At 36.1% G+C, this 12,922-nt stretch overlaps 1 protein-coding gene across 1 annotated transcript in view; it reads left to right on the forward strand.

The window, feature by feature from the left end:
- Positions 1 to 12,922, forward strand: part of LOC127671615 (zinc finger protein 431-like) — a gene marked incomplete at its 3' end in the record, with an annotated part of 29,259 nt that overhangs the window by 969 nt on the left and 15,368 nt on the right. The window contains exons 2-4 of the mRNA XM_052166441.1: positions 6,742 to 6,856; positions 7,072 to 7,132; positions 8,263 to 8,765. Of these exons, the coding sequence (XP_052022401.1) occupies positions 6,742 to 6,856; positions 7,072 to 7,132; positions 8,263 to 8,765 (679 nt within the window). The remainder of the gene's footprint in view (positions 1 to 6,741; positions 6,857 to 7,071; positions 7,133 to 8,262; positions 8,766 to 12,922) is intronic.

The raw sequence follows: 12,922 nt of genomic DNA on the forward strand, positions 1-12,922 counted from the left end.
CAGAAGCATCAGCCAGATGTGACTTCTTGTGAGATTTCTAGAGGTGCTTCTTACTTGATAGTTCAGGCCATTACCTCTGAATAACGTCAAAGAACTGGACAAGTTGCTTTCTTGTAGCAGCATGGGTGGTTTCTGTGACTATGCAGCACCTGTGTCCAAACATTTTTGTCTTTTGTAATATCCTTTAAGAAAGCAGGAATAGGCCTGAGAGATGACTCAGAGGTTATCAGATCTGGCTTTTCTTACACAGGTCATGAATTCTATTTTTAGCAACCACATGGTGGCTCATAACCATATGTAATAAGAACTGGTGCCCTCTTCCAGCCTGAAGGAATACATGCAGAGAGAAGTTTGTATAAGAAATGAATTTATACCTTAAAAATATTAAGATGGGTATGAATCTAATACTTCTGATTTCATGCATTACTAGTTTTTGTTTTGTTTAGTTTGTGATTTTTTCTGTAGTTTTTTTTTATTTTTCTTTTACTTATATCTTTAATATTTTGAACATTATGTGGAAAAGGGTGTCTTTCCCAATCTGTTTTCTATTTGTGATGCTACCAGTTCATTAACAGGTACCTTCTTTAGTTTAGGACAGTTTTCATTTATAATTTTAATTGAAATATTAAATATTTTCTAGACCTTTTTGTTGATTGAGCTTCTTCTTTTCTTCTTCTTCTTCTTCTTCTTCTTCTTCTTCTTCTTCTTCTTCTTCTTCTTCTTCTTCTTCTTCTTCTTCTTCTTTCTTCTTCTCCTTTTCCTTCTCCTTCTTCCTTTCCCTCTCCCTCTCCCTCCTCCTCCTCCTCTTCTTTTCTTTTATTCTTTTTCTTTTTTGGGTTTTTGAGTCAGGGTTTCTCTGTTCAGCCCTGGCTATCCTGAAACTTGCTCTTTACACCAGGCTGGCCTTGATCTCAGAATTCCGCCTGACTCTGCCTCCCAAGTCCTGGAATTAAAGGCATGCACCATCACTGCCCAGCCCTCTTCTTCTTAATCTTCTTCTTTCTTCTTGTTCTTCGCCTTCACCTTCCCCTTCTTTTCCTCTCCTCCTCCTCCTCCTGCTATTCCTCCTTCTCGTTCTCCTTTTCCTTCTCTAACATGTCCTGAGAAACTAAATTAAACTAAGACATGAACGAGATCTGATGCAAAAGAGGTTGTATAGGGCAAAGGAGAGGAATGGGAACCTGGGGATGGTGACTTATTTTCCTGACTGGTGTTCATTATCATCCTATGCTGGTGTCTGGTCTATGATTATTGGTCTAGGTACTTGTTTCTCAGTGTGTTTTGTTTGTGTGGGAGTTTATTCTTGGCTTATAGTTTACTGACTAGATAATCAAATTGTTGGGGGAGTGTCACCCCTTTTACTGAGAAGTTTGGATGGTATGTTTAAGAGCGAATGCTTGCTAATGTTAAAGCTTGGAAAGGAGATTGGCAGTAAGAGATACTCTTAGCAATCCACAAGGATCCAGAGTCAGGAACAGGGTGAAGCTGCCATCATTTCTACATTTCAGAGCTACAGTCATCTGAAGGAGCCTCAGTTGTGGATGTCCCCTCATCATAATGGCAGTTGCTATGTCTGTGAGTGATAGTGTTGATGATTATGAGTGTGTCAATATTCATAAGCAAGTGGGCCTAGGATGGATGAGAGGACTTCCTGAGCATGCCACATAGACCAATCTGAAGAACAAGCCAAGAGATGATGTTTGTCCTTGCTTTTGCCTACTGTTTGTAGCTTCTGTTCTATTCTAAGCTCCCAAAGTGGTGAACTGATATCTGCCAGAACCATTAACAGTAACGATTTATTATGAGATTTATTATTGTTTTTATGAGATGTTTTTTGTTTATCTACCACAGCAAGATAGTAGCAAGTTAGAACACCAACAACAACAACAACAAAAAATGGTATCAATAGATGATTTTGCTGTTGGACAGAGTCTAGGTTCTGTTTTGAGGGATATGGAAATTATAAGAAATTGAGATGGCAAAAGTCATAGAAAGCTGTTCATGGAGTTTAATCAGTTGTTCTTATAGGATTGTGAGTTTGGAGTGTTGACAATATGCAACCAGAGGAAATCGAGATCATAGCATTTGAGTGGAAAATAGACTCTGAAAATTTTAGAGAGAGGTCATTCGTGTGATATTTTGGAAAAGAATCTTTTCTACTTGGCTTACACCCTGAAACATTGAGTGGGGTAAAATTTGAAATGAATGTGCTGGTTCCTATATTTTCATTCTAATTTGTGTGTTTGTTCATTTTCCCACTTATTTATTTATTATTTATTTTATTTAAATTCGAATTGCTACCATCTCTTCCCTCCACTTTACACAGTCCTTCATTCCTAACTCATTTTATCTCTCTAAGGAGCTCGGGGACCACAGGAGTATCTACCAACCTTGGCATTTCACATTTCTGGATGGTTAGGATTATCTCTCTTACTGAGGTCAGACAAGGCAACCAAGTTAGGTGAACAGTTTGGACAGACATTCAAGAGCATAAGGGACATCCCCTACACTTGATTTTAGTCAAAAGGCCGAGAAGCCATTAGATATATCTCCTGCTCCATTTGTTGGTGGAAATACATGAAGACTGAGTAGCTCATGAACTACATATATTGTCGGGACCTTAGTCCATTCTGTTTATGTTTCTTGGTTGGTGGCTCAGTCTCCGAGTGCCTCCCATTGTCTGGGTTAGTTGACATTGAGGGTCTTCCTATGGACTTCCTATTCCTTTGGAGACCCTCAATCCTTTCCCCCAAAAGACCCCTTGGACTCTGTCAAATGTTAGGCTGTGGGTGTCTACATCTGATTCTGTCAGGTGCTGGATGGATACTCTCAGAGGACAAGTATGCTAAACTACTCTCTTTAAGTATAAGAAAGTATTTCCTCAGTAATGTCAGGGATTGTTGCTTAACCATGTGATGGGTCTCAATTTGGGTAGGTTATTGTTAGGACATTCCTTCATTCTGTGCTCCATCTTTTTGCCTGCATTTCTGGTAGACAGGACAAACTTTGGGTGGAAATATTTTTGGTTTGTTTGGTATAATTAACTGCATTGGGGTCCCAGCCTGGCTGCAGAATCTGGCACTCTTCAGTGTCCATAACACACTGCTATGCATCTCAGCTACAATCAACCCTGTAGACTCCCTGTTGCCCTCCCTTTCATGGTGTGTTGCATACTCTAACGATGCCTAAACTCTTACACCCCTAACAGCTGCAGACTTCAGTTAATTTTCCTCACCCTATGGCCCTTCCTTTCTCCTCACCACAATTTTTTTGTTACCTCCCCTTCCCCTTTCTTAACCACATGCCTTTCCAGTTCTTTCTCTTTCATCTGCCTCCTATGACTATTTTATTTCTACTTCTGAGTGAGATTCAACCATGCTCATTTTAGACTTCCTTCATTTTAAAGATTTATTTATTATATATATGAACACTCATAGCTGTCTTCAGACACACCAGAAGAGGGTGTCAGATCTCATTACTTGTGGTTGTTAGCCATCATGTGCTTGCTAGTATTTGACCTAAAGTCTTTCCAAAAGGCAGTCAGCAGCCAAGAACACTGACATCATCCTCATAATTTCACTGCAATGAACTTCCCTGGGGTGCTGACTGTACAAAAGAATGGTGTAATAGTGCTAAACTGAAACCATACAGAAATAATCCATAATCTTGAAATTTATCATCTATCAGTTTTCAGAAGACACACCATATGAATAATCCTCTCAAGTTTGACTTCTAAGTTGATGGACTTTGCGTCACTTAAACCACATTTGCAGCAGGTTTTATTAAAAGTTCCTTCTTGCAACTAGGAAACACATTGCCTACTCCTTTTATGAACTTAAAACTTAACAGGAGGAAGTGTTACACTTAGGATATGTTCTTAGCTATCTACCCACAAGGATATGTGCTCCATTAAGTTCATATCTGTTTCATTTATAACAGCTCGAAACTAAGAAAAAAAATTAAGATGTACCTCAACCAAAATATGGATACAGAATATATGGATCATTTACAAAATGGAATTATATTTAGCCTGTAAAAACAATGACAACATGAATTTTGCAGGCACATCGATACGTCTAGATACAATCATTCTGAGTGAGGTATCACAGACCCCAAAGGACATGCATATATGTACTTACATACAAATGAATAATAACCATAATGTACTGGATATCCCTGCTGCATTTCTTGGCCCTGAAGAAACTAAACAGGAATTATGAGGATGATGCTTGAGTTGCATTTTGCGACCACAACTTGTTGAGATAACTAAGGTATTGGTAAATCTGCCATAGACAGATGTATACAGGGAAAGGAAGTAGCCAAAATGTTAAAAGATGTGACTTTCAAGATTTTGCCTTGAATGTCAAAAGAGACTTTAGACATTTGAACAGTGTAGGAGCTCCTGCAGACTGCTAGGATCACTGAATAAAGACTCAATGAATTTACATCACACGATGAACCTTTGCCTATAGTGAACAGGGTATGTAGTTGATTAAAACAACAACAGATACCCTACCCTGCCACATAGGATGATGTCTTTGGCAGCTTGTCTGTCCTGTCTGGATTTCTTTGTGGAGCTTGTGGAAGATCTTGTAGGAGGAGTCATTCCAGACACCTTCCAGGAAAGTGTTTGTAGAATGAAAATTTTATTTTTTCTCTCTTTTTTTTGTGTTTCCAAGAATTTATATATTCATTGTCACCCTTATCACTATCCCCATTATATGTCCCTTGCTATGGCAGAGTCCCTCCCCCAGTCTCTTCAGTTTTTCTTTGAGAGGTTGAGGGGCCCCAAGGTAGCCCAAAAATTGGTGCATCAATTCTCTTGTGAGTTAAGTATAACCTCTCTCACTGAAGCCAGACAAGGCAGCTCAGTTAAGGAAACAGATTCAAAAGCTATACCCCCCCCCACACACACACACAGCTATAGGGAAAGCCCTTGCTACAGTTGTTAGACGACCTTCTGAGCCTCTGTGCTGCACATCTGCTATATATGTGCCAGGGGCCATAGTCCGTCCTGTGTATGCTATTTGGTTGGTGGCTTAGTCTCTGAGTGTCCCCAAGGGTGCTTAGTACTTGAGTCTCTTGGTCTTCCTGTAGAGTTCATCTCTTCTTCAGGGATTACAATCTTTCCAACAAATCTTCCATAATAGTCCCCAAGGTCCATGCAATGTTTGACTCTGGATCTCTGCATCTTTTTCAGTCACCTGCCTGGTGGACAATTGCTCAAGGATTCAGTATGGGAGCATAACAGTGTCGTTAATAATGTCAAGGATTGGTGCTTGTCTATAATGTGGCACTCAAGTGGGGCAAATTTTCATTGGCCATTTCTTCAGTCTCTGCTCCAGATTTAACCCACCATTTCTATTAGAGGGGAAACATTGTGTTCTTGGTGTCTACTGTGTTGTGGTTGAAACTGACCCTTCAGCTTTCTTCTCATGCTCCCATACCTTCACTATAATCTCTTTCCTTAAATTATATAAAATACAATAGATACATTTGCTATTCAATAATAATCTATTTATTAGTCTGGCTGTTTTATATTTTTAAATTTATTTTATTTTTTGCTTTTCTCTTCCAAAACATATTTCTCTGTGAACCTTGTCTGTCCTTAATGTAGGAAGAGAAACTGCAAAAGACACATGTCTTGTGCTTGTAATATAAGCATATTTTTGTGCAGTTTTCCTCCACATCTTTAGTGTTGAAATTTGGCCAAATATATAGACTATATTCTATTTCTCAGAATGGCATATGTTCATGACATCAATATTATCTGAGGATTCAGATTCGTTAGGTTTCACATTAATGCTGTTCTTTCTCAGTCTTGTGTTTGTTCTCAAATGTTTGAATAAATGGAAGTATTTTGCCTGTGTGCATGAATATGAATACCATGTCTGTCTCATCTTTAGTGTTGTCAAAGGATAGTCTCGGAACTCCTGATCTTGAAGTAATGAGTAGCTGTTCGTTCCCCATGTGTTTATGAGGAATTTTCCACCATTATGTGGAAGACCAGCAGGTGCTTTCCAATGCTGAGCTCTCTCTCCTGACCTACGTTGCTTATTTATGATCAACATTTATATTACTATTATTTTCAATTGTCCATTTGTAACAACTTAAGCATGTATTATCTTTTAGTAAAATTTTATTAATGTTATAGTTTAAACTGTTACACTTCCTGTTTCTGCCAGATGAATTCAGATGTGCAGTGAATGTATAATTCGTTGTAGGAACTTTAGTAGAGAACTGTGATTTCTATATCACTTTTATTTCCTTGGATGATTTTTGTATGAATTGAGGGTTTTAAAATATAACTTTTAGTCTCCTAGAACACATTACAAAGGTCATGCCAATGTCAAGTTATTAGACATACACCTGCTTGTGCCTCTGTGATTAAAGACATGAGCAAATACACCCAGTTTGCCCATCATGTTTTAGTTAGTAATTGTTCATAAATTTTTTCAGGTGTGCTCTAAGTACTGTGGATCTATTTCCCCTCCATCTCCCTCTCAATTGTCATTTCTCTAGCAAGGCTATTCAAAGTGTTCAAAAGTGACACAGGTGAATCTTATAATTAAAGCCCCTTCTAAAATGACACAGTGATTATAAATTCTGAGTCAGAAAATAAGCAGAGCAAGCACAAGAATTATATGAATATATATTTGAGAAAGCATATATTTATTTTCTGGTGATGTTAGTATCATGCTTTGTGTTGTACATGTATGAGATATTTAGGATGCAGTGACTTTTGATGATGTGCATGTGAAATTCACTGAGGAAGAGTGGAATTTGATGGATCCTTCCCAGAAGAGTCTCTACAAAAATGTGATGTTGGAAACCTACCTGAACCTCGAAGCTATAGGTAAGACTGTAATTTTTTTCTGAAGGAAACAAATGTTTTTTTTTTTTTTGTTATTTATGATCTTCTATTATTTTAATTGCATGAAAATTGAGCTGAATAATTAAGTTTCACTGAATTTTCACTGTAACTTTCACGCTGCAGTTAGAATTCACAGTACCTTTAATTTTGCCTATTTTCCAATACTTTATCATTCATTTTCTGGTACTGTGTTTTAGGCTATCATTGGAAAGAGCATCATCTTGAAGAACATTGTCAAAATAATAGAAGTCATGAAAGGTAATTTTCATGTGCAATCTGATACAAAATTGTCTCTGAGGAAATTTTAATATCTTATGGAATCTCCAGCAAAAAGCAAGAGTGTAAAATAGCAGTCCTTTAAGTGTAGATATGATTATAATATTCTTTCAAAACCATGGACCTCAAGATCCGGTATCTGATTTGAGTATGCATTTGATAAGTAGCTCTATTAGACCTGTGCTGTGGATCTACCAATCTGTATAGTCTCATAGTATTTAGAAATTGAACATTTAAGGATGATAAATTTACATCCAAAACATTCTAATAAGCAAATAGTCCATAGAAAATTTGGTAATACTCATATTCGTGTAGTAATATGGTACAGTTTGTTGAGAGGGCATTTTATGACAATCAAGAATGTTTGTTGTGGAGAAACATTAGTCTATATTGCACATGTGATGAGAATCAAAAATTCAAACAGTGTGAATGCAAAGTGTAAACCTCTCATTTATTATTCTTTTTTATTAGGTATATCATGTGTCACAATGGATAATAATCATGTGAGCATAGGTACATGGAAAGAAGAAACATACATTTCTTGTTCTAAAACAAGAAGATATGTTATATTCTGCCTTTGAAAGAAATTAGGAATATGAAAGACATTTGCAATTAGTTGGTTTTTTTTTAGTTTTACAGGGAATATCCCCAAACTCATCGTGTAGAAAATCTTTATGTGTTCTAGGAATTTGGAAATTCTTCTGTGTGTCCTGGTTCCCAGTCAAATGTGTTGTAATTCACACTAGAGGAAAAATATGAATACAATCAGTGTTATAAAGATCAGAGTTATTCTAACTGTCTTCAGATAGCTAAAATACATCATATAAAAATAGGGTGTTATAAATATGAGTCATGTAATAACCATCACAGGTGTCTTGAACAACTCATGATGAGGGAGAACAACATGAACATATAAAGTGCTAAAACCTGAAGATCTGATGCTTCTTTACCATTAGACAAATTGTAAACATAATTCATATTGATTACATGGTTGATCAGAGTAATGAATGTGGTAAAGATTTCACAGGTGCTAATTATCATTGCAGGCATGTAAGAAGATATACTGGAGTGAAAGCCTATGAGTGTAATATATGTGGTAAAGCCTTTACAAGATCTAGTAATCTCCAATATCATAAAATAACACATACTAGAGAGAAACCTTATGCATGTAATCAATGTGGTAAAGCCTTTGCAAGACCCATTTATCTCCAAAGACATAAAATGACACATACTGGAGGGAAACATTATGAATGCAATCAATGTGGTAAAGCCTTTGCAAGATCCAATGATCTCCAAGTTCATAAAAGAACACATACTAGAGAGAAACCTTATGAATGCAATCAATGTTGGAAAGCCTTTGCATGCAACAGTACTTTCCAATATCATAAAAGAACACATACTGGAAAGAAACCTTATGAATGTAATCAATGTGGTAAAGCCTTTGCACAGCACAGTGATCTCCAAATTCATAAAAGAACACATACTGGAGAGAAACCTTATGAATGTCACCAATGTGGTAAAGCCTTTGCAAGACCCAGTCATCTCAAGTATCATAAAAGAACACATACTGGAGAGAAACCTTATGAATGTAACCAATGTGGTAAAACCTTTTCATGTCACAGTAATCTACAAAAACATAAACGACTACATACTGGAGAGAAACCCTATGAATGAATTCAATGTAATAAAGCCTTTGCAACACCCAGTCATCTCCGGTATCATAAAAGAACACACACCGGACAGAAACCTTATTAATGTAATCAATGTGGAAAATGTTTTCCCCCAGGATAAGTCTCCAAATTCTGTGTGCTGGAGAGAAACATAATGAAGAAGATCATGAATTAAGTGGGAGTTAGGAGGGTATCATAGTAGGACATGATAGACATGGGTTCTTGGGATTATTACCATTCTGGAGTGTTTTTTGTTTGTTTGTTTGTTTGTTTTTGTTTTTTTTTTTTGATGCTTTTGCAAAGAAGTTTGCTGCCCTTGTCTGAAGAGTTTCCTTGAGATTGAAGTAAAGAAATTTACATTATTTATATTGACAAAGTAAGTCACAAAAATCACTGCATAGAATTTGGCCTGAAAGTTTTTAACAAGCAGAGAAACTAAGAAAGGAAAAATAAAAAAAGAAAGGTTCAAAATACAAGGCATCATCAGGAAGTTGAATGAAGTTTAATCTTGTGATCAAGGATATTCAATGGCATTAAAGAAATGGTTACATTAAGACAAGATTACATTCAGCTAAACATATGGATTTGCAGTTGTATGAAAGAGAACCGTATCATACAAGGAATGATTATTACCTGGTTATTGTTTCGATGTAGACATATGAAGATACAAGTATGTGTCAAATTGCCAAGGGATAGATTTGGATTCTGGGTTCTGAATTTAAAATACAAACAGAAAATCTTAGTTAAAGGCATGGTTTTACATGCTTTTTAACCCACCATTCTTGAGACAGAGTCATGAAGATCTTTGAGATCAAGGTAGATCTCTAAGCAAGTTCCGGGAAAGCCAAGATTAGGCAGTGATATATTTGAAATATTGAAAGCTCCTGATAATGTAATAGAAGGAGCCGTGTCCCAGTCCCAGTAATCAGCAGAAATCAGCAGCGCAGTCTTAAATGTTAAGAATAGAAGGAACTACTGAGACAACTGATGCTAGCTAGCTAGTAATTAGAAGTGATGAAGAAGAAATCAGCATCAGTGTGGTGAAAACTGAGTAGTATTTTCTGAGTGACAAAAAAAGGTGTGTTCTAGAGCTCACCAAGTTTGGACCTAATGTTTCAGCTTGGCTTGGTTATGTGTAAGAATAACCCAGGTGGTACTGCCTTCGAATTCATGAAGCTGTCATGCAGAAGAGCTGAGGCTTGGCACCATTGAGCAAGCATAAGGGAGGTTATGGGTCAAGACTAGGTCCAGCAGAAGAATCCAGCATATTGAAGATGGAAGTACCATGGGATGAACAGCAAAAACAACAGGAGCAGTAGAATGGAGTCAACCAGAGCTTAAAGTGATACAGAGGTCAGAGCTGGAAAAGTGACCCAATCTCTTTGAAGGAGCAGAGAATATCATGTGTGGATCCAGGAAATTGAAAGAAGGACCTGTGAAATTGAAGTTATCTTAGAGACCCAAAGTTTTTGAGATGTTAGAACTATATGATACCAGTTCAGGTATTGAATAAAACCAGTCAGAGAACAAATTGTGCTTCAGTGAACAAAGCAGAAAGGAGTTGGAGACCTGAAGAACACTTTTAAATAGGACATGGAGATGAAGAGTTTGGAGATTGTTCTGCTAGCTTTGGTCTTCTTTAGGTCCAGTAGTTCCTCATGATTACCTTTAGGAATAATAAAGTATATCTTGTGAATTTCAAGGTATATGATGTTCTTGGTTGTTTCCGAAGATATAGCAGATTACCCTTGCATGATAGGATTAATCACAGAAGAGTCTTTGACCTTTGGACTTTTAACATTTTTGAGACTTTGATAGATGATGCTGCCATTTGACATTGGAAATCATGTGTTTTGCAATATGCTTTCTTTAAGTGTGGTTCTCATACACTCTTGTGTTTGAACAATCATATGGAGCCTGGCAGTGGAATGTGGTAGTTATGATTTATGTGGGAGAGGGAGTGGCACTAATAGCAGGTGTGTTTTTTTTTCAGAAAGTTTAACAGTGTTGGGGTGGGCTTTGGGGTTCCTCACAGTGCTGAAGAAACCCTCCATTTAGCACCAGGGAAGATGTCTCTTCCTAACTTTCTTTGGATCAAGATATAGAACTCTCATATACTTCTCCATCATTATGTCTGCCTGTATGCGTACCATGATTCCTCCTATGAGGAAAATGTTCTTAACTTCTGAAATTGAAAGACATCCCCAATTCAATGCTTTCCTTTTATAAAAGTTGCATTGATCATTTCATCTATTCTTAGTAATTGAAAATCTAATTTAGAAATAAAGTGAGTGAATTTAGATTGGTGAAGCTTCTGCACATTTCTGCAATCTTCATCATGTACGAATTAGTACTGCGGATAATTCTTGTGAATATATTTGGTATGGTGAAGGCTTTGCAAAAATCTGTAGTCTTTATCATTATGAAATTATGCATCCTGGAGAGAAAATATATGAAATACAGCAATGTGGTAAACCATTTATGCTGTGTGTCCACTGAAGTCCTTCACAACTCAAACATCAGAACAATGCAAATGATATAAAATTATTGTAATCAAGTCAGTACTGATAAAGCTGGGCAACTATAATACACTCCCATGTTTATCTGAAATATTCTACTCCTATACACACAGAGTCTGAAAGTTATATAGCTTTCATTCTTGAAATCTATAAATACCAGTGACAAGTTATATCTATATTTCTCCTCAATTACTACATATTTCTATTCTTCATCTATTTCAACTGATACAGAATAAAGATGTTAAGTTATCATCTATCATAGTCATATGTTCTTTTGTGAATAGGAACAGGAATTATATTTTGAGGAATAAAACAGGAGTAATGAAAATTACAGTTATGAATAGTTGTTAGGTTTTGGGGAACAGAACATGAATATTGAAAGCTACCTAGATATTAAGTACTAAGGTCAACTATCACCTGGCACTTAAATTTAGTTTGAACTTATGTTTAAATGAATGTTGTTAACAAAAAGGCAGTCCTTAGGACAAATTTCTTTTTGCTTGTTTCCAACATTTATATATTACAGTCATATATATATATATATATATATATATATATATATATATATATATATATATACATCATATCAAATGCACAACAGAACACATCTTACAAATGCAATAAGTGTGATAAGACATTTTCACAACACATTTATCTATAAATATATAAACGAACCCATCCTGGAGAGAAATGCTATGCATAAGCAATGTGTTAAAGCCTCTGCTTGTAACAGTAGTCTTAGAAAAAGACTGAAAAAGTCATAAGAAAAAGTCATAATTCAGATAAACCCCATAAACATAGAAGATGGGTTAATATTTTGCACTTTCTGGTATCCTTGTACAGGAGGAAACTCTTTGATATGCAATCAATCTACTAAAGCCCTTACATATTACAATAGTCTTTGAAAACAATAAAAAATATAAAACATAATCTGTGACTACAATGAATTTGGCAAGATCTGAAGCAACACACTTACATTGTTTCACTCAAGATTATTTATTTTTGCTAAAAAAAAACACTGTGACAAATGTCAAGAATCAATTTTGACTTTATGATGCCCCTCGATTTTATTTGTACTTTTAAACATGTATTGAGAGAAGACACATGAAGGCAACAGTAAGGAAACCTTTTTGTATTTCACAATTCTCTTAAGTTACATGAAACATCTTTTGCAGTTGTAAAAATTTATGGCATGTACTAGTGCCTTTTGTGATGTAATCATAAATTATAATGTTTAAGGTTACCTCTGAAATAGTATATTTTGGTTTATGATTCCAGAGTGATATGGGTTGACCATGAAAGTGGAAACACTGCAAGTGTCTTGCAAGTTGGAGTTTTAGCCTGAGGCAGAGAGAGCTTTCAAATTGCTTATCCAATGCATGTGTTCATCTAAGTGTTCATCCCTGGATCATATACACACAACCAACAGAAATGCACTCAGCATATTGTATTCTCATATTTGTACATACTTTCTAAAACATACTGACTTGAAATGAATGACTTGGAACAGAATAAGTGGGGAAGGCATTGAGAGATAACAAGGTATAGCAACATATACTTCAATTAAAATGTCAAATAATTTT

The sequence above is a fragment of the Apodemus sylvaticus genome, chromosome 21, assembly GCF_947179515.1.
Source record: "Apodemus sylvaticus chromosome 21, mApoSyl1.1, whole genome shotgun sequence".
NCBI classification, from domain to species: domain Eukaryota; kingdom Metazoa; phylum Chordata; class Mammalia; order Rodentia; family Muridae; genus Apodemus; species Apodemus sylvaticus.